Source organism: Geotrypetes seraphini, chromosome 8, assembly GCF_902459505.1.
Source record: "Geotrypetes seraphini chromosome 8, aGeoSer1.1, whole genome shotgun sequence".
NCBI classification, from domain to species: domain Eukaryota; kingdom Metazoa; phylum Chordata; class Amphibia; order Gymnophiona; family Dermophiidae; genus Geotrypetes; species Geotrypetes seraphini.
Window position 1 is genome coordinate 93,105,347 of NC_047091.1, and position 23,279 is coordinate 93,128,625.

Sequence of the window (23,279 nt, forward strand, 5' to 3'; positions counted from 1 at the left end):
AAAAGAAAAAGCAGCACTTTTAGGCAAGGTTCCACCTACTTTCCTCGCTGTATATTTACTTCCTGCTGTGGTTTCCTGTAGATAATGAACGTCCAAAGCTGCAGCAACATCCCCCTTGCCTTCTGCACCCCACTAGTTTTCCCACAAACAATGAGTGCTTGGTGGCACCTCTAAAACCAGAGGAGCAGAATTAGAATTTGGGCAAGAATCAAGAAAAATGGAAGAACGGGAAATGGTAACAACTTGCCCTATAGTTCTATGTCAGTAGGTGAGAGGCTGAGTCAGTCCTGGTTTTATACTCAATTCATACACAGGTTTAGACTAGAGCAGTGGTCTCAAACTCACGGCCTGGGGGGCCACGTGCGGCCTACCAGGTACTAATTTGCAGCCCACGGTCTGTACTAGTGCTGCCCGCTCTTTGCAGTGTCCTCCGGCTTCCCCCCTGGCCTCCCGCTCTTACCTTTAGATAATTAATGCAGCCTGCAGAGAGGATCGCCGGTACTGTAGCGATCCTTGCAAGCTGTCGTTGTCCTCAGAAGCACGTTACCTATGCCGCGATCCCACCCCTGATGTCAGAGAAGGGGCGGGACCGCGGCAGGCTGCAAGGAACACTACAGCACTGGTGATCCTCTCTGCAGGCTGCGGTAATTAGCTGAAACTAAGACCAGGAGGCCAGGGGGGAAGCTGGAGGATGCTGCAAAGAAGGGGGGAACATGCAGGCTTTCGGAGGTAGGGGGGAGATTTATAAACTATAAAGAGTTTTACCTCATGCAAAATTGTCATTTTTTTAATAAGACATTAACTATTTTTTTCTGCAGCCCTCCAAGTACCTACAAATCCAAAATGCGTTTGAGACCACTGGACTAGAGCCTCAAAGTCTCTAAAGAAACAAGAACTATGAATCCATGCATTCAGTGAGTAGAAAACCAGGACTGTCTGAATCTCTCCTCCTAAGGACCTGGAGGCACTTGTCATCTATCTCAGTGGTTCCCAACCCTGTCCTGGAAGACCACCAGGCTAATCGGGTTTTCAGGCTAGCCCTAATGAATATGCATGAGACAGAGATGCATATAATGGAAGTGATAGGCATGCAAATCTGCTTCATGCATATTCATTAGGGCTATCCTGAAAACCCGATTGGCCTAGTAGTCCTCCAGGACAGGGTTGGGAACCCCTGAACTATCTTATCTTAAGCCAGCAATTGCTAGGGCAGAGCTTCTCAATTGCAGTCCTCAAGGTCCACAAACAGTCCAGGTTTTCAGGATATCCACAATGAATATGCATGAGAGAGATTTGCATATCAAGGAGACAGTGCATGCAAATCTCTCTCATGCATATTCATTGTAGCTATCCTGAAAACCTGGCCTGCTTATAGACTTTGAGGACTAGAATTGAGGAGCCCTGCTTTAGAGTGTGGGCTCTGAAGGTCAGGAGTATTGCTAATTGCTTTCATATAATAGCAAAACCAGGACTGCAAAAACATTCAAAATTATTGTTCAAACTATCATTATCAAATACTCAATATATATTTAAACATTTGTTTTTGATAAAAGAAGAGCTCAGAACCTTAAAACTCTTACATACTGGAGGCAAGAGATGTGAGGAACCACATTGGCAGGATGCATAATTCATATCTATACTATTTAAGTAATTGTTTCCATGTCATCTGGGCAAGCTGAGCCAGTTACTGTTTTCTCCCATTACTATCTGACATCCTCTCTTACCCTTGTTACCAGTGGCGTAGTAAGGGGATGGTGGACCGGCCCAGGCACCGTCTTGGTGAGGGTGCCGGCACCTCTCCTCCTTTCCGCCCACCCACTCCTTCCCATTCCTCCCCTGCCGCATGCGCACCTTCATTTCCCCGCCACGGTACCTCTAACTCTTGCTGGCGCAAGCAGCAGCTTCAACCTGCTGCTTGCGCCAGCCTCTGACATTACTTCTGGGTCCCGCCACTAGGAAGTGACGTCAGAGGGAGAGCTGACGCTTGCGCAAACAGCAAGTTAGAGATGCAGCTAAACAGGTATGGGGGAAGGGAAGAGGAGCATGCATGAGAGGGAAGGAGTGGTAGGGGAGAGCGAACAAGAGGGCAGGAGGGGGCACTTTCGCCCCGAGTGTCTCCCATCCTTCCTACGCCACTGCTTCTTATTCAGATAAACCAAGCAGTATGAAAAGCTTGGATAAAACTAAAAATGGTATGTCAACTGAGATCTTATCTTCAGCCTCGTGAATTTTGTGTGGTTGTTCAATCAATTGTTTTAATTCAGTGTTCTTCAACCTTTTTACACTTATGGACCGGCGGAAATAAAATAATTATTTCATGGACCGGCAAACTATTAAGACTGAAATTTTAATAAAAACATCTTCCCCTTCCCTGTGCGCTCGGTCCCCGCAAACCATTTGATCCCATCTGCACAAGCCTCAAATAGTTATGATTTTATATTGAACATATTTTATTAAAGTATAAAAAGAAATAATACACTTCTCCCTCCATATCCGCGGTTTCCATATCTGTGGATTCACTTATTTGCGATTTTTCGGCTGCTGACTCTGCCCTCTAATTTTGATCACTGAACCTGGTGGTTCATGGAGGAAATCGCTGCTCCCGGCATTGTACGGAGCAAATTGCAGGTCGGGTTATTCACAGTTTATTATCTTTTTCAGGTCTATTTTACCAAAAAAAACGCGAATAACATGCAAAAAGTTATTTGCGGTTTTTCGGTATTCATGGCTATGTTCTGCCCACATCCCCCGCGAATACGGAGGGAGAAGTGTATTCTGTACAATTGTCATTTTATGAATACAAATAATACAGATCAACAAAACCCCTGTCTCCCCTCCCCTTCACTTATATTCCCTCTACTATCAAGAAAACTGAATAAGTCAAATTATTACAGAATGCTACACAGAAATATCATGCTAACAGAATACCTCAGTCACACATGACAGGAATAGTGTTAGGGGAATGCAACTAGGGCAATTGCCCTCTGGTCAGAGAGAGCCCTAAGCCAGCTGGAAGCTAAAGAAGCACTGATTGGGCTTTGCAGTCCCCAGTTATGTTTAACACCAGCTCTAGCAGGATACATATTTCAAATCTGATTTATTCTCCACTTAAAATTTTATTGATTTTATGAACAAAATAAAATAGCCAAATTACAGAAGTAAAAAGTACAAAGGTCCTTGAAAAAGAGTACAGCAACCTAACAAAATAGGTATAACTAATATTCTACTTCTGAAAAAACCCATGATTAATCAACCAAAACTATAAAGAGGAACAGGGGAAGAGCAGCTCTCAGTACTTGCCTGCAGTAGCGTCAGTGCAGCGATTCACTTTGGCAGCCATGGGGCTTTTGATGGGTCACGCTTGCCTCTGAGGAAAGAGGAAGTTGCATCATCAGAGGCAGCCCACGACTGATCAAAAGCCCCAAGGCTGCCGAAGTGAATCGCTACGCTGCGCTGACGCTACAGGCAAGTACTGAGAGTGGAGGGGAGGAAGCCCTGATCTTATCGGCCTTGCATGGACCGGCAGAAATTTTTGCACATTGATCTTGCCGGCCCCACACGTACCGGCAGGAAATTTCTGCGGACCGGCGGTTGAAGAACACTGTTTTAATTCACCTGGATTACTATAATGTTATATATCTGGGCTTACCTAAATATGTATTAAAGAAATTGCTTAAAAATTGAAATGTTGTAGCACATATGATTACTTTTAAGAAATTGTGGGATGATGCAACACCTTTATTATACATTGGCTACCAATTGGGATTTGAATGCTGTTTAAAGTGCTGTGTATGACATTCAGGGGGAAATTCTATAAGGGGTGCCCAAATTTAGGTGCCTAACTTAATTAGTAAATTGGCATCAATAATGAGCTTTAACAGGTTCATAATTGAAAAAAATAAAATTTAATTGGGAGATAGGCATGATTCTACAAAAGATAAGCACCTATTGCATGGTGCCTAGCAGCACCTAACACCAAAGTAGGCATGTTTAGGGGTGGAGAAAGATTTAGGGCTCCTTTTACAAAGCTGCACTAGGGCCTTAACGCACGGAATAGCGTGCACTAAATTGCCCCGCATGCTAGCCGCTACCGCCTCTTTTTGAGCAGGCGGTAGATTTTCAGCTAGCGCACGCTAAAAAAGCTAGTGTGGCTTTGTAAAAGGAGCCCTTAGGCACCACTAGGCATAATCAAAAAATACGTCTAAGTCCATTTGGGGTCTAAGTTGCTAGTCGCCCAAAGTCGGCAGTGTCTAAAGTCCATTCTGAAAAAATATGTCCAAAATATATATTTTTGAGAATCATCTAATTATACGTCCAGATCGCTAAGTCGTCTATACCCAATTCTCGTCCAAAACTTTGTCCAAGTCAAAAACGCCTAGAACAAGACCTTTTGGACATGGGAGGGGTCAGCAGAGTGATGGACTGGACACCCAGACATGGCAACAGAGTAGTGGAGCACCTTATAGGGCACTGCTGTGAACGTCACAAAAAGGGTGCCATATACACATCTCGCCACAACTCCCTTATAGGTCATGATGAGCTCCCCCAAAGCATCCCTAAAACCTACTAGACCCACATGTCTACAACCCTAATAGCCCCAGACTACTTAAGCCACCTCTGTGCTGCTCTACTAGGCTTTCCTATGTCAGGTGCTGATGTTCTGGAGGCAGGTATGTACGTTTTTATTCCAATTTTTATGATGTGGAGGAGGAGGGGTGTCAGTGATCACTGGGGCAGTGTGTGGGGGTCTGTCATTTGTATCTGTAGTGGTAATCTGGTCACTTTGGATACTTTCTGGGCACTTAGACCTGTTTTTACATCGCCTAAGTCACAACGTACAAGTTCTGTCTAGGCAGTCTCGTTGAACTTTCAGTTATACTTGCAGTATGACTAAGTATAGCTCAGCCTACATCCCACCCAAATCCCACCCTCACTCCTCCTAAAAAGCCCCTTTCAGCTCTGGGCTTACAGCAGCACTGAAAAGGCCTAAGCTGTTTTTAAATATGTCTATAACCCGTATCGATTATTGGCACTTGGACGACTTGTCTTTTTGATAATCCAAGTGCCAATTTGGGCGGGATTTTAGACGTATTTTTGTTTCGATTATGAGCCCCATAGGCATCTATAATGTACTCCTTTAAAACCCTGGCCTACATTACAGGTGCCTAAGTTTTAAGTTAGGAGCTGCTAAGCGCAATTTTGTAATGATTGACATGCAACAGGTGCCTAACATTTTTAGGCACCAATTTCAGAATCTGGCCCTCAAGGCCTTTTATCATATAGGGAAGAAAAGGAGATGAGATTTGATATTCTACCTTTCTGTGGTTACAATCAAAGGGGTTTACATATTATTACTCTGTAAACCAATCAGATACTCGCTGATGGTTGGTATTTCAAATGTAGAATAAACTTGGAAACTATTATTAGGGCTAGATTCTGTAAAGGATGTCTAACTTTAGGTGTCCACAATGTGGACATCCATTGACTTAGGCATCCAAATAAAATGGATAATAAGTCCAATTAACGAGTTTAACAAGCAATAATTGAAACTTAGACATCCAAAGGCTGAGCACAATTTACATAATAGGTGTCCATAATTTCATGGATGCCTATTGGAAAAAGCGGTGCCTAACATGATAGGCATGGGTGTGGGCATGACTTTGATATAAACCGCTCAGCGTCCTAACATATTTACCTAATGCCTAAAATGAAGGTATTGCAAAAGCAGGTCTTGGGCGCAAGGTAAGTGCGAGTTAGGTAGACAAGACTTAGGTGTCACATAGGCATGCCAGAGGCATCTGCATATAGGTGAATGGGGCTTTATTTTTTGGGATAAACAGGACTCTAGTTTGATATTAAGGTCAAAAGATATTTAATAATGCATTACTTAAGCAAAACACATAAAAATATATATATATTGCATACTAAACTTTCTATTTTGGGGGTAAAGAGGACTCCTCTTTGATAATAATAGAAAAAGATGTTTAATAATGCATTACTCAAGTAAAGCACATGAAATATATATATATATATATATATATATACTGTATATAAAAAGCATACTAAACCTCATTCCCCAAAAGCTAAGAAAATAAGAAGGGAATCCCTACTTACAATGGCTGTGGTTCAGAGCAAGTGGACATGTCTGATGCACAATCTTGACATCATCAATATGCACCTAGATGGCAGAATGTCACTAAAAATAATAGGAACCGCTATCTAAACAAAAGCTCCTGTGGCTCAGTGGTTAAAACACTTCCTCCATCTTCTACAGGCCATGGGTTCAAATCCCCCCCTCCCCCCAGGTACCTTAAGAGCTTCTTTTTGGTCTCATAAGAGAGTATGGGTTGTGGACTTTGCCATTTGCACTCTTTCAATTCTAGGATCAAGAGGGAAACCTATTTTTTCCCTCAGATGGCTATGATCTCCTAAGGTATCATCTCACATGGCAGGAACCCCTCCCTAAAAGAAACCTCCTGTGGCTCAGTGGTTAAAGGCACTTCTGCCATCTTCCCAAGATGGTGGGTTCAAATCCCTGGTATGGTCAGAAACACCAGCATACATTCCTATTTTTTAGTGACAATCTGCCATCTAGGCGTAATGATGTCAAAATTGTGCATCAGACATATCTACTTGTTCTGAACCACAGCTGTTGTGAGTAGGGATTCTCTTCTTATTTTCTTAGCCTTTTGGGGTTTAATACATTTCTAAGTTCCTGTTTATTCCCTTTCTCTTCCATCCTTCAAACTCATGCCTTTCTTTTGCTAGGGCTCTGCAGTGAACTAGAACTGGTATGCTGTCAGACCTTGCAAGCTCTTCAGTACATTGGAGTTTGAAAGATCAGTACTGGGAGGGGGACCCTGGCATGAGGTGAAGAAGGCAACCTTGGAAAGATCTTCTGCTCTTCCCAGCTCATCATTCCCATCAGATCTTGGAGCTGTTTGGCTATTTCATCAGGAAGTGAAAGAGACATATAAGTATGAAGAGAGACACTGCAGTGTCTACATTTGTTAGCATAGGTAGAGGGAGGGGGGGGGGGGGGGCAAAGGGATTTTGCCTATCATGTGGCTGTTATCCTAAAAAGGCAAAATGGCTAAAACCATCCTAAAATATTAAAGTTCTATTACAATTTACTGCAAAATGAAAACTTAAAAAGAGGAGTTACAAATGATGTTCTTGTATATGGTTATCTCTCCTAGGTTATTTGACTCTGTGAAAAGTATTGTGGTTTCTGGGAAATGCCCGATGCAGCCAGTCACCTACCCTTTTTCTATGGCAGCATCTCCAGGGCAGAGGCGGAAGAGCACTTGAAACTGGGTGGTATGCTAGATGGTCTCTTCCTCCTACGCCAGTGCCTCCGTAGCCTAGGTGGCTATGTCCTCTCTGTTGTCTTCAACTTGCACATTCACCACTACCCCATCGAGCGCCAGCTGAATAGCACCTATGCCATAGCTGGAGGTAAGCCACACTGTGGGCCAGAGGAGCTGTGCGAGTATTATTCCAAGGATCCTGATGGTCTATGTTGTAACCTGCGCAAGCCCTGCAACAGGCCCAGTGGACTGGAGCCCACACTGGGAATCTTTGACAGCATGCGGGATAACATGGTACGGGACTATGTCCGGCAGACCTGGAAACTGGAGGTATGTGGATGTAGTTTTTACCAATCCATGGAGCAGTTCTGGGTTCTCTTCTCCCTTCTGGTAGTTCTTATCCTCAGATGTGGATTTCATATGGGATTCTGTCTCCTAGATTTTTGTAGATAAAAATATAGAGCAAAATTTAAAAAAAGGCAACATTAGAATTTGTTTTTCTGAAGTCTAAGCTTGCTGCTCAGTTGTTTCACTGAATATCAGGTTTCAGGTATCGGGGCTCTTTCCATGTGAGTGAGCCAAAATTCTCATTACCCTGCCATACTTTGATTCTCTAATGGATTCATCCAGCTTTCCAAGTCCAGAGGTAGGTTCCCCTCTTACCTTTGAAAAAAGATCTTTTGTGCTTATCCCAGTCCTCCACCACTTCCACAGAGAATCTGTTCAACATGGCCACCATCATCCCTTACAAGTGAGCTTGATCTACCAAGCTATGGGTAAATGAGCACCCATTTGAAACCTGTGAGCAGTAAATGCATCTGAACTTATGCTTTTATTATTGGCTTATTCTGGTTTTGTAGATGTTTTCTGCTTCTATATTGCCCTGCTACATTCATGGCTTTCTAGATGCTCACAGACACTGTTTTCTTGTTGCTTTCTGGGTTTTTTTTTTAACTTTTTATTCAGATCAAAATGTTATTTTTAAAAAATGGAAGTGTAAGTGATCTTTAGCTGCTAGGAATGCTAAATCATTATATTTATTTGTTGGTTTTGAACTTATTTTATTTTGGTTTATTTTTTCTCTTTCCCTGCAGGGAGATGCACTAGAGCAGGCAATTATAAGCCAGGCGCCACAGGTTGAGAAACTGATTGCTACTACGGCCCATGAAAGGATGCCATGGTTCCATGGCAAAATATCACGGGAAGAGGCTGAGCGCAAACTCTACTTTGGAGCACAACCTGATGGAAAATTCCTGTGAGCAAAATAGAGAAGACTTGTCAGTTCTTTGAACCCTGAGATCTTCCTCTTGAGTGGCCAAAAAAAGATTTTAGGGTCAATAGTCAGCCAGTGGCGGGCAATGCAGTTAAATCCTGCTGCTGAAGCTGAACCTGGAAAATCAATGCAACACTGTATCTGGCAATCAGCACTGGGTGTGATAGTATGTGATGATCTAAATGTGGCCAAACAGGTTGAAAAGGCAATGGCAAAAGCTAGAAGGATGCTGGGGTGTATAGGGAGAGGTTTGGCCAGTAGGAAAAAGGAGGTATTGATGCCCCTGTATAAGACTCTGGTGAGACCTCATTTAGAATATTGTGTATAATTCTGGAGACCACACTTTAAAAAAGATATAAACAGAATGGAGTTGGTCCAGAGGAAGGCTACTAAAATGGTCAATGGTCTTTGTCATAAGGTGTATAGGGACAGACTTAAAAATCTCAATATGTATACTTTGCAGGCAAGACGGGAGAGGGGAGATACAATAGAGATGCTTAAATACTTCCATTAAAGTCCAAAAAAATCTTGCCATACACGGTAAAAATTGTGAAGAACTACTTAATAATATTAGCACACTGGGGATATCTCAGAACACTACTCTGATAAATTTATGTCAGTGTAGCAGCACTCCTCACCGACTTCACCCTGTGCGTATTACAACTTTACCACTCTTATTTTATGACTATCTTTAATTTATATTCAAACTCATTATAATTTAATTTAAACTTTTTAAAAAAAACTTTTTTTAATATATATCTATATCCATTCTTCACATTTATTCCATCTTCATGTATCTTCATAGACTATTTCTTTTAAACTTTTCAATCTCTAAAAAATCATAAATGCACTTAGCTTTTATGCAGCTTTATTCAACTGTGTATTGTACTGCCTCCCATTATGGTACAAACATGGTACTGCCTCCCTCAGGTGCAAAATTTGGGTAGTACAATACACAGTTGAATAAAGCTGCATAAAAGCTAAGTGCATTTATGACTTTTTAGAGATTGAAACGTTTAAAAAAAATAGTCTATGAAGATACATGAAGATGGAATAAATGTGAAGAATGGATATAGATATATATATAAAAAAGTTTAAATTAAATTATAATGAGTTTGAATATAAATTAAAGATAGTCATAAAATAAGAGTGGTAAAGTTGTAATACGCACAGGGTGAAGTAGGTGAGGAGTGCTGCTACACTGACATAAATTTATCAGAGTAGCGTTCTGAGATATCCCCAGTGTGCTAATATTATTCAGTAGTTCTTCACAATTTTTACCGTGTATGGCAAGATTTTTTGGGACTTTAATTAATACTTGCCATTAGCATGTACAATAGTTAAATACTTCCATGGCATAAAAGCGTATGAGGCAAATCTCTTATTTGAAACGAAGCTCTGGAATGAGAAGGCATGGGATGAAGTTAAGAGGTGATAGACTCATAAGTAATCTAAGGAAATACTTTTTTTTTACCAAAAGGGTGGTAAATGCATGGAATAATCTCCCAGTAGAAGTGGTGGAGACAAAAACTGTGTCTGAGTTCAAGAAAGTATGGGACAGTCAAATGGACATTGTTTTGCGGGGGGATCTTAGGGAGAGGAGGAGATAGTGGATGCTGTGGATGGACCATTTGGCTTTTATCTGCCTTCATTTTTGACCCCCTGATCCTAACTGGTTAAGCTGATACTCAGTGCTAACTAATTAAGTTTCTACTGATTAAAGACAGACCTGCTATTTATGTGGCCTATTTTAACAGCTAAACCCAATGTGCAATATCTGCGCTAACTGGCTATCTTCTGCTGAATATTCATAGTTAGCCAGTTAAACACTATTTAATCTGTCAGCGGCAGTTGCTGATCAGTTAAATAGCACTGAATATCGAGGGAAACGTGTTCTCCCTTCTGAAAATTTTCTTATTGCTAGAACCAAGTCTCCCTAATTCTTGAAATGCCTGGGATTCTGCAGAAAAGGGAATTCCAGAGAACTTTCTCTTATAGAAGCAGGAGATTGTTATTATTAATGTTGGATTTAGCTTGTACCATTGCTGCTCCAGACACATTACATTGAGGTTGTGTAGGTATTTTCTTGTCCCTGAAGAGCTTACAGTCAAAGGAGTCCATATTCAAAGTGATTTGTCTGGTTAAATTGCTCATACAAGGCTATAACTGATATAGTTAGTTGAGCTTAACCAGTCAGTGTTTGACTGCCTAGGCATTATGCAGGTAGTGCTATGGGAGTGCAGGGGTGGGCTAAAGCAGAGCCAGAAGTCATCCAGGCACTTCTGACACTTGGTGCTGGTTAGACACCAAATATAAACTTCAAAGTTCTTGCAATTGACACCAGTGCTTGGTTTCTAGCAACACAAGTATCTGGCTTATTGCCTGGGTGAGCATTTTTTTATGTCTATGATGTAAAAGGGTGATAAAAGCCATTGACAGAATCCAAAAGTTGAAGAGCATCTAAATTTAATATAACACTTTTAATCTGCTTCTCCAGGGTAGAGAATAATACAGTGACAGAATTCATCACCGTTCCCGTCCCCGCGGATAACCGTGGGAAACCATCCCCATGTCATTCTTTAAGGAAAGAGGGAGGAATCAGAGTATGAATGGGCACAACCACTGACCCTCAAGCCTTGCATTAAAGAATGTTGGTGTAGAAGGATTGAGGTTGCGATAGACACTAAAGAATGACAGTCTCTGGTATCCAGAGCAGATATTGTGATGTCATAATGCCTCATTCTACCAATGCCTAAGAGACAACCTCATCAGTGATGTCACAATGGGTTTATTATCCTATACTTGGCTCACATAAGAATTAGAGTACGAATGGGCACAGCCACTGATCCTCAAGCCTTGCATTGAAGAATGCTGGTGTAGGACTGAGGTTGAGATAGACACTAAAGAATGACACAGAATGGTTTCCCGCGGTTATCCGTGGGGACAGGAACAGTGATGAATTCTGTCACAGTAAAAACAAAAAGAAACTGCAGAAAGGAATATACAAGGTACAGGAACTTTTATTAAAAGTCACTAAAAAGTTATTTTCCAAAGGATGGCTCTCATATACATGGAGACCGGACCCAACACAGTCTGTGTTTCGGAGAAACACTCCTTCTGTAGGGGTCCAAGTTGTGCTGTGCTTCACTAATAGAGAACCATATGGGGGTACAACGATGTATAAAATCCTTAAAATTTGTGGATAGCAGGCGATACTTCTGTTGGACTGACGCATTCTATTAGACACGTTCGCATTCACTTTCGTTCACACTGCACGTCAGTCTAACAGAAGTATCGCCTGCTATCCATGAATTTTAAGGATTTTATACAACGTCGTTGTACCCCATATGGTTCTCTATTAGTGAAGCACAGCACAACTTGGACCCCTGAAGAAGGAGTGTTTCTCCAAAACATGGACCATGTTGAGCCCGGTCTCCATGTATATAAGAGCTATCCTTTGGAAAATAACTTTTTAGTGACTTTTAATAAAAGATCCTGTACCTTATGCATTCTTTTCTGCAGTATCTTCTTGTTTTTGGTGTTCTCCCTTCACTGCAGACTTGTTGGATTTCTCCTTGTTTTGAATTCTGTCACAGTGTCATTCTCTACCCCAGGGGTTGCCCCCATTTAAAGTGGCTTACAAATTACCCTCCTCCCCCCTAAAAAAAACCATAAAAACATAACTCCAAAATAGAGCTATTCCAAATAATTGAAACAACTCCATAGATCCTTCTCAAAAGTCTCAGGAATAAAAAAGCATTTTCTTTTAGGATGGAAGGGCTAATTGACTATCTTGACCAGAAACTAGAGAATATCATGGAATATCTTTTACAAAACAGTATTCTTCCATAAGAACTGAGTAACACAACACCCTAAAAATCACTGGGCATGGTTTAAAAAAAAAAAAAAAGAGAGAGAAGAATCTGAGGTCTTAAATTTATGTTCCTAAGTTAGGTTCCTAAATTTGTACCCTATTTTCAGCTAAACATAGGTGTCTTGCTGATTGATATTTAGCTGATGGTAGTCATTGATTTTGTAAGAGCTGACTGCCATCAGCAAAATTAGACCCAGGTCTGGGCACTGGCACTGGCTATCCATGTCTGATCAGATATATGCTGGCTGATATTCAGCATGAGTTAAGTGGCTGGGAACAGCCACTGACTGGTTAACTCGTGTCTCAGTGGCTAACCGAGCATTTTCAGCAGTTGAAACAAAGCTGAAAATGCCAGTTAGCACTGAAAAATAAGCCGACAGCGTTGGTGGAATTTCAGGGGTAAGATCACTTAAGTCCCAATATTCAGAACTTAAACCGCCAGGCTTAGCAAGCAAATAAGGCTGCATAAAATGCAGCCCTATCTTTGTCCGCAAAACCATGGCCAGTTAAATCTGAATATTGGCTAAACTGGCCATGTACTAGCTAGCATGGAAAAACCCCCAGATATTCAACGCCAGTGACTAGAAACAGCCCAGCATTGAATATCTGGGTTTAATGCCAGCATCTAGCAGTCAAAACCCCACCGCCTGCTGAATATTGATCTAATGCTGGCCACTGGAACTTAGGTAGGTCCCAAGGAATATTCAGGCCATGTCCTATAAAGGGGATATTGCTCCCATTTTGAGTCCAACTTCTCCTCCCCAACAAATCCAATCCCCTTCCTGACTCCCCCAAAAGTCTGACCCCCCCTTCTTGACCACACCCTTCAAACATGAACCTTCAAAGTGGGCAATGGAAGACTGACCCCCTAGTAGTAGTACCACAAGACTACTACTAAAGGTCATTACCACCATTTTTTCAATTGAACTGACAGAGGCAGTGCCGATTGGTGTTTGTTCCTGCCTTGCTACCCCTTAGACTACCAGTGATGTGAAGGTAGGTTCTTTCTGGGAAGCCTCTTCAAGAGAAGCCTGGCTTCCTTCAAGTTTCAAGTTTAATAAGCTTTTTGATTGATCACTTAATCATATTTCAAAGCGATGAACATAATAAAATTACAGTATTTAGGAAACAATACAATATTTAACAAAAATTGAGTCCAAAAGGACTATTAACTAATTTAACAAACAGATAAACATAAGGAAAGAAGGTAAGTGAACTACAAAATATTTAAAAGAAGCAGAACAATCAAGGAAAGTACATAACAACCCCATAACTTCCATAACAACCTCAAGAAAATACCCCATTCCTGGAAAAAAAAACCCCCCCATGTCCAAGTAGGCCTCCTGGGCTTTCCTTCACATCCCTGATGGTCTAGGAGGTAGCCAGGAGCAAGGCACAGTTGCTCTTTCAGGTGGTATACAGTGGCGCTTATCCAGGTAAGAGTGGCTCATACCTGGCTAAGGACCATTCACTGGATCCAACCATTGAAAATCTTTACTGACCTACCTCGGCACTGTTCGAATAGTGGTCAGTCCTCATGCAAAGCCAAGGCTGGATATTATCCAAGTATTGCTGATAGTCAGTATCAGTACCCCGAGAGGTATCTGGATAAGTTAGGACAGGGATAAGTCCTTTTGTCTGCTTTATATTCAGATAGTCTTCACCAGTATCTAGGTATGGTCTAGCACTGAATATCGGGGTATATGTTTAGATACTGTGGTCTATAAAGCCTCTGAACACGCAGTATATTGAAATGGGAGGAGTTCGCCTTGAAACAGATTTTCTGACGAAAATGATTGTGTTGGCAGTAACATTGCCCCCTCCCCCCCCCGATGTGACTATAGCTAAGTTATACAATCTATTTTGCTATTAAGTTTTATAAGTTATTCTGCTACATGGTATTAATTACGTGGCTACAAAGTAACAAATCAGTTCCAAGTATTACAAGCACTTAAGCACTTTAATGCACTCTAAGCACAAGTTCTTGAAAAGAAAAAAAAAAAATATATATATATATATATATAAGAGACACGGTGGAAAGTCACTCTAACTGGCATGGTCCAATGAGTGTCACCTCTGAAGCCCTTATAAATATGAAATAAGTGAATTTTGTCTGGCAATAATATGACTTTGATACAATTGTTACAATTGTTTTGAATAAGCAATTAAAAAAATGTATTTAATAATAATTTTTTTGCTTATTCTGAGATCTCTTTTTTAAAAAAAATAGTGGGTGCCTCTAAGCACTATTTAGATACTGTGGTCAGCATTTTAAAGCAATGCTGACTGCAGAGTTTAAAATCGGGGAAGGGGGGGTCAACAATTTTTCTTATTTTGTACATTCAAAAGCCTAGAATACTCATATGGTATTACATAAAAACCTCAAGGGTCATACCCATTCATCCTTCCTGTGCAGTGCCACAGACATTACTATTAGGGCTTCCACAACCTGTCCTGGTGACCCCACAGCCAATCAGATTTTCAAGCAGAATATATAAAATTATGTCATGCATAGTCATTGTGGATATCCAGAAAATCCAGCTCAGATCACTTGCCCACTGCTGTTATAAAGAACATTATTGGCTTGTAATACTGAGCTCTCACCTAGATTCAGATTGGGGTTTATGATTGCAATTATTGGCTCTCCATTTTCTCCCCTAGACTGAGAGAAAAGGAGAATGGGACGTATGCACTCTCTATCATTTATGGCAAGACAGTTTATCATTACTGGATTGAGCAGGATAAATCTGGTAAATACGCCATCCCAGAGGGCACCAGATTTGACACGTTGTGGCAGGTAAGCTTGTTCTTAGTTTTTGCTTTTCTTAACATTTCAATCTGTAGTGATGAGATGCAGATATGGAAAATCAGATAACATAAGTGTGCATGATTTGCATATATGATGATAACATATCTCTTTGCAGTTGGTGTTAACTATAATAAAAAAATTGGATTTGGATACTAAGGATTTGTTTTTCAAAAGGGAGGTGCTAAAGCAGCCAGGGGGAAATCTGAAATATCAGACATCTAGCCCAGAGAAAAAGAAAGTATGCACTATTTTCCTAAAATCTATGGGAGACCATAAAGCTTGTGTTTTCAGTATAGCATATGGATGAGGAGACAATCAATCTTCTCCCTTACATTGAAGTCACTCAAATTTGAGAAGAATAATTGTACCTGGCATCTCTCAGTAGAGAGGGAACAGTTATAAATTTTGAGAAAATTGTCAGAGGGGCTCCCTACTGACCTGAAGAACCTATATCTTATCTCCAATGAGTGGTAGATAGAGAAAGCTAGAAGGATGCTAGGGTGCATAGGGAGAGGAATGGCCAGTAGAAAAAAGGATGTATTGATGCCCCTGTATAAGACTCTGGTGAGACCTCATTTAGAATATTGTGTACAATTCTGGAGGCCGCACCTTCAAAAAGATATAAAAAGGATAGAGTTGGTCCACAGGAAGACTACCAAAATGGTGTGTGGTCTTCATCATAAGGTCTATGGGAACAGATTTAAAGATCTCAGTCAGTATACTTTGAAGGAAAGGCAGGAGAGGGGAGATATGATAGAGATGTTTAAATACCTATGTGGCGTAAATGCGCACGTGTCGAGTCTCTTTCAACTGAAAGGAAACTCTGGAATGAGAGGGCATAGGATGAAGTTAAGAGGTGATAGGATCAGGAGTAATTTAAGGAAATACTTCCTTACAAAAAGGGTGGTAGATGCATGGAACAGTCTCTGGTGAAGACAGAGAATGTGTCCAATTTTTAAAAAGCCTGGGATAGTCACATGGTATCTCTTATAGAGAGGAAGAAATAATGGTTATTGCGGATGGGCAGACTGGATAGGCCATTTGGCCTTTATCTGCCTTCATGCTTCTATATTTCTAAGTTTAATGAGTTAGATATTTTACAGCTAGAATTACTAATGTGTACTAGCATATCATTAGTAACTAAGTCAAAATGAGATAAGGATGTCATTTATCCTTATCTCCTTTTGACCGTTTCGACCTTCTCTTTTCCTATGTAATATAGTGGAGTTCTGGTGTTCTGGGATTTTATTAGTAGCCAGGGCCCATTGCATAAATTGAATCATATGCTATGGGTTTATCTTATTGGGCAGACTGGATGGTAGCTCAGGTCTTCTGCTATGTCATCTATTATGCTACTATGTTACCAGTGAATTGCAGTTCATTGGTAAAGCACACGTCACTGCTGTGTATACTGGTAGATTACCGTATATTACTCCAAGGATATAATTAGACATTTGGGTATTTATTATTGATTTATTTTGAATATTTAACTCCAGATTCTATATATCGTGCCCAAATTTTTGTGCTCAACTATGTGCGTGCGTCAGAGTTGCACACACAAATAAATGAGGTATAATGAGGTCAGAAACACCAATAACTGCTAACTTCTAATTACTGATGTTAATTGGCAGAATTAAAAATCTGCATGGGCATCTCGCTGCATCCTATTCTTTTTTTTTACTTAAATTTCTATTAAACATTTAAGCTTTACATAAAGCCATTACAAAATGCAAAATGTCCAAAATTAAACAACATAGCAAGACATTCATAATGTATAACCATCCTCCCTCTTCCCCCTCCCCCCCCCCAGGGTACAGCTCTAAAGGATAATTAATTAATAACCTTATAAACTTTATAAACTTCTCCTCAGCCTCAAAAAGAATCAGAGCAAAGAATCTAGACATTCTGTAGAGAACTTCAGTTTTTCCTTAAACATTTGACAGTTTGTCTTATCGCTTTCAACTTTCACTGGTGATCACACAACGAAGTTTCCAATGCCATCTTTCCAGTTGACTTTCAGTCAGCAGCAATTGTGCCCCTCGTTGCCACCAGGCAATTTGCAAGAATTGTTTTGCTGTGCAGGGATGAAATTTGTTAATCCAACTCAGATTAAGAACAGTTCTGGCGTCAAATGTATATCACAGCCAAGAATTGAATAAAGAGATAAGCCAATCTGGTCCCAAAAGCTCTTAATGATGGGACAAGACCACTACAAATGAATAAAGGATTCCTGCCCCCCACTTCGTCTCCAATGAGAGGGTGACATGATGGATATAAATTTGCTGCTTTTAGCAGGTGTAAGTATAGCACCAAAAGAAAGGTGCCGGATTCACGCTGAATGCTTCCTTTATATACAGTAGTAGCGCTTAGCATTCAAGTTTTCATCTCTGAATTTTTGCACCATTTATTGAACTCCCCCATTATTCTTATTTATTTTAGCTGTATTTAATAAGGGCCTAACACTCAGTGATACTAGCACTTTTCTTTAGTCATATACTCATGTACTGCTACTGAATATATATCTATGATGCCATCATTTACCCTTTGACTTAGGGCCTCTTCTATCAAACTGCGCTAGCAGTTTTTAGCACAGAGAGCCGTGCTGAATGGCCCGCGCAGCTCCCGACGCTCATAGGAACTCTATGAGCGTCGGGAGCAGTGCGGGCCATTCAGTGCGGCTCACCGCACTACAAACTGCTAGCGCAGGTTTGACAGAAGAGGCCCTTAGTTCTGTTATTTCGCTGGCCCTGTTTTAAGTGAACGTTGTTTGAAATACAGTTCGTTCTCATTATTCGTGGTAGTATGGATCCTGAAAATGTTTGCAAACTGTGAAATCACGAATAATGAAATGCTGAGTTTATGGGAAAATGGAGGCTAGGTTCCAGCAGTACATATTTTGTCTCAAAACTGTGGAAAGTGAACACTGAATCCTATTGGGAAAATAGGGTTAGGTTCCTGCATGGGACAGCACTTGGGAGTGTCTGTAATTCACTCTTATCTGGAAGCAAACGCCTGACTGCGAGGTGAAGATGAAAGCAAAGAAAGCTGTTTTTTCAAGAGCCAGTCCGCAAATACACAAATATAGCGGCGTGAATGGGGAACATTGGTAGCAATTGGTGCAACCCGGATACATGAAATCACGCATTGGGAACGCGTGATTAATGAGAACAGACTGTATGGCTTTTTGGACTGCTCCTGGCTCACCCTAACCAGTTTGAGCCTACAGCTAACTTTTAGCCATATAACTTAAAGTATGGTGAATTCATAAAGGTTATCCTTATAATCCGAGCAAACAAATTCAATTGATATTGCCACTGCTGTTCTCAACCAGTTATGTTAAGGAGAAAAGCCTGTTTGTCTTAAGCCCTGTGAAAAGGGCTTTGTGGGGAACTGGTTGCTGAACCTGCATGAAACATTTGAGGAGGGGATTTTAGAGAAATATTTTAAAAAAGACGACAGGCTGGGATGTTGAAGTATGACACTGAGATCCAGGGCCGCCATCAGAAATTTCTGGGCCCCTTACTGAGCAATCCTATTGGGCCCCCCAAGCACCCCTTCCCCCCCCTGACCCCCCCTTCTTCCATGGGCTGAATACACACATACTTTTCTCTGTCGCCGCACTCTTTGACCAAAAGATTTGTAAGCCTGCAACCACGTCAAGGTAGACTCTTTCAGCAGCTCCCCTCCCTCCCCCTTACCTTTGTGGCCAAGTCAAAATGATCTACCAACAATAAAATTTTAAAAACACAAAGCACGCTGTACACAGAGAAAATGTTAATTATCATTTATATTCCGCGGGTTTTCAAAGAGGTCAAGGCAGATGACTTTATGCAATGTCACCTCAGTAACAACTATACAAAAATAGACAAATATTACCCCTCCCTTTTTACTAAACCGCGTTAGCGGTTTTTAGCGCAGGGACCTGCGCTGAATGCCCCACGCTGCTCTTGAAGCTCATAGGCTCCCTGCGCTAAAAAACGCTATTGCGGTTTAGTAAAAGGAGGCCATAGTGCAAAATATAGACAGCATATATAAATTCTCAAAACGGACACATTTTGATCACTAAATTGAAAATAAAATCATTTTCCTACCTTTGGTAATTTCATCAGTCTCTGGTTGCACTTTATTCTTCTGACTGTGCATCCAATATTTCTTCCCTTTTTTCAGCCTCCTGTATTCCCCTGAATGCAGGACTGGTAGTACTGCCCTGATGGCGGCCCTGCTGAGATCCCTTGGGAGGATTTGAACACCCCTCACCCTAGAACTTGGGGAAATCTCTGAACAGTTTGCAACTTCTTACTAGGGAGAGAGAGGAGGATGTGAAAGTTAGTTTTGGACTGATTTAATGATTTTGGATATTTATAATAATAATGCTGCAGGGGAATGTTCAGGGTGTAGGAATTTATTCAATAAAATCAACAAAAATCATAAAAACATATATGACATATATAAAATGAATACATAAGCTACAATAATTATATCCAAAAACTGGTCCTAATATTCATGTGGACTGGACCCGACATGGCCCATGTTTCAGAAAACACTTCTTCCTCAGGGGTCCCGACTGTTGGTACACAGAGTATCAGAAAGCCAGATTGGATAAATAAACAAAATCAAAATTGAACAGGCATGAAAATCTCCTGTCTAAGGCACCTCAATGGCGGGAGAAAAATGTTACATGTGGTTATAGGAATTCTACAATATGTTTAATTATTCTTTTGGAATACCACCTAAAGCTCTGAAAAGAGTTTTATTATGGAGATACTCCTATGCTCATGGTCTTGAAAAGCAGAATCTCTTCATCCCATTTACAGGGCAGGATTAATTTTTTGGTGGATGCTAGGCACCCAAGAACACTGAGTCCCCTAGCCCCTCCCCTCCATGGACCTGTTACCCCCATGGCCCTGCCCCCTTCCTGCCCCCTCCCCTTGTCCCCTTCCCATGAGAGTGACCTTAAGGCCCGGCTACAGATGCCCGGCTCCTTCCTTCATTATTCAGAGCAGCCAATCTTGTAGTCTTGAAAAGGCCACAGGCAGCAGTTCCTACATGCAGCCTGTGGCTGACCTGGAAACCTTCCATATAACATAAAATCCCAGCATTGGAGGAAAGGCTTCCGGATCAGCTATGTGCAGCATGTAGGAACCGCTGCCCATGTCCTTTTAAAGACTGCGAGTTTGGCTGCACTGAATAATGAAGAAGGCAGGAGGAGGCAGTACTTGGGTGTCTGGAGACAAGCCTAGAGGCAGGTATATTGATGTCATTGGAGCAAGCAGCACCTACTTGGTTTACCCTTTAATTCAGCCCTGCCCATTCAGGAAACCCATATCTAGATTTTCAGTAGTACAGAGAGATTGGAACCTGGATTGGTGAGCCCCTTGCAAGATACAGGACCCCTCTTTGGCAATGGGGCTCTACTCAACATCTTTGATGAGATTTCTTTTGGCCATGTGTAATAAAAAGATTAATTGATCAAGACTCTGCTTGGTGAGAAGAGATACTGCTAAGGTCAAGAAGGGGGGAGGTAGCAGGAAATCAGGGACTCTTAGGACTGTAGCTGATTTCAAAGAGAAAATCAAAATGTATGAGAAGTCAAGATATCCCAAGAGAGGCAACCAAGCCATGACCAAGGAGAGACTGAAAGCCCTGAATATGTATACCCTAGAGAAAAGGAGAGACAGGGGAGATATGATTCAGACGTTCTAATACTTGAAGGGAACAAAATCTTTTCCAGAGAAAGGAAAATGGTAAAACCAGAGGACATAATTTGAGGTTGAGGGGTGGTAGATTCAGGGGCAATGTTAGGAAATTCTACTTTACGGAGAGGGTAGTGGATGCCTGGAATGCGCTCCCGAGAGAGGTGGTGGAGAGTAAAACTGTGACTGAGTTCAAAGAAGCGTGGGATGAACACAGAAGATTTAGAATCAGAAAATAATATTAAATATTGAACTAGGCCAATACTGGGCAGACTTGCACGGTCTGTGTCTGTGTATGGCCGTTTGGTGGAGGATGGGCTGGGGAGGGCTTCAATGGTTGGGAGGGTGTAGATGGGCTGGAGTAAGTCTTAACAGAGATTTCGGCAGTTGGAACCCAAGCACAGTACCGGGTAAAGCTTTGGATTCTTGCCCAGAAATAGCTAAGAAAAAAAAAAAAATTTTTTTAAGTGAATCAGGTTGGGCAAACTGGATGGACCATTCGGGTCTTTATCTGCCGTCATCTACTATGTTACTATGACCAATTTTTCTAATATATTCTTCTCTTTAATTTTTTTTTGTATAAAGCTCATTGAATATTTGAAAATTAAACCAGATGGAGTGATTCATTACCTGAAGGAGGTCTGCCCCAATCCCAATATATCCACTGGTGAGTTGACCCTTCTGAATTTCTTAGCACCAACATGGAGTGAAATCAGGAAATAACCAACCAGGTAAAGGCAATAGTAGAAATTCCTATAATCCCTTCAGTTCATTGACAGGGTCATTGACATTAAAGCTGAAAGTAAATGAATCACAAGACCCTTGGAAACAGGAAATAATATAGGGAATTTAATTTGGGACTCATGCTTACAGGGAATATGGAGCCCTCAAGTTGTCCCTCATTAAACAATAACCACCTTCTGGTGGTACCATCAGCTCTCAAGACAATCCTCCAGTGTCTCATGTTCAGCTTTACTGATTTGCAGCAATAAACAACCTTTGTAAGTCATATTGAGATGCAAAGTGGAAAATCATGAACAAGGTTACCAAATCTTTTCTATTCCTTGTAGGACCTGTAGCACCTATTCCACCATCCTTACCAAGGGCTGTAAGTAATTCTCTCTCTTATATGCCTTTTCAGACCTGATATATAAACACTGGAGATTTCAACAAAGAAAGTATAGAGGAGACACATTGTAGAGACAAATTTTGTACATTAGATGTCTGCATTCATGAGCTTGTATTTGGTTTGTTTGGGCACTAAAAATTTTACAGCTGAACCAGATAGCATATTTTACTATTTGGCCGTATACAAATAATGAAAAAAATATTATTTGGCTGATGGAATACCGAATATGAGTAACATATGATAAAAGAAGCAACATGAAATCAGAGATCAAGTGTTTATTTCAGTAGGGTTTAGCAAAGTAGAGCTCCAGATTATCTGTATCCAAATTTAACTCACTATTCGGCTGAATGTAAATAGAGCTAAATTCTATATATGGGCCAGAAAAATTGGTGCAAAATAAAAATGTTCTTAGTGCTATTCTATAACCTGCACCTAAAATTATTTATTTACCCCACCCCATTTTACAAAACCGTAGCGTGGTTTTTAGTGCCAGCTGCAGCGGTAACAGCTCCAATAATCATAGGAATGCTATGAGCATCGGATCTAATACTGCCAAGACCAGCGCTAAAAACCGCACTACAATTTTGTAAAAATGGGAGGGGGGGGGAGGGGATTTATTTATTTAATTTTCTAGAGGAGCTCAGAAAGGTTTACATGAATTTATTCAGGTACGGAAGCAATTTTTCTCAGTTGGCTCACAATCTATCTATAGTGTGGCTTATAGAAGATGTGTAGTAGCCAGGCCCACAACAAAAATGTAAGCGTGGTCATATAAGACAACCAAAACAGAGTAGGGCAGGAAGTTCCAGACCCGGTGTGCCAGCTGTATACCCCTTTGGGGCATGCACCCAGGGTGGTTCGCACCCTCCCCATCCTGCCCTTGGTATGCCACTGCTTTTAACTCCTAACCCCCACTCACTTGTAAAGCACCCATGCCTGAGAAACTCCCTAACCCTCTACTTGTCCTGTTTGTCTGTTTGATTATATTGTAAGCTCTATTGAGCATGGACTGTCTTTTGAATGTTTTAATGTACAGCACCTCATACATCTAGCAGCACTATAGAAATGATTAGTAGTAATAGTAGTAGTTAATCATGAATTAATAATGCATGTGACTGTTGGCAGACTTGATGGACTATTCAGGTCTTTATCTACCATCATTTATTGTGTTACTATGGTAGGAGCCTTTGA

At 41.0% G+C, this 23,279-nt stretch overlaps 1 protein-coding gene across 1 annotated transcript in view; it reads left to right on the top strand.

The window, feature by feature from the left end:
* Window positions 1-23,279, top strand: part of LOC117365392 (tyrosine-protein kinase ZAP-70) — a 128,515-nt gene that overhangs the window by 24,070 nt on the left and 81,166 nt on the right. Inside the window, exons 2-8 of the mRNA XM_033955789.1 lie at window positions 819-914; window positions 6,769-6,977; window positions 7,200-7,640; window positions 8,405-8,565; window positions 15,119-15,254; window positions 21,545-21,626; window positions 22,030-22,067. Coding sequence (XP_033811680.1) covers window positions 7,239-7,640; window positions 8,405-8,565; window positions 15,119-15,254; window positions 21,545-21,626; window positions 22,030-22,067 — 819 coding nt within the window. The 5' untranslated portion in view covers window positions 819-914; window positions 6,769-6,977; window positions 7,200-7,238. The remainder of the gene's footprint in view (window positions 1-818; window positions 915-6,768; window positions 6,978-7,199; window positions 7,641-8,404; window positions 8,566-15,118; window positions 15,255-21,544; window positions 21,627-22,029; window positions 22,068-23,279) is intronic.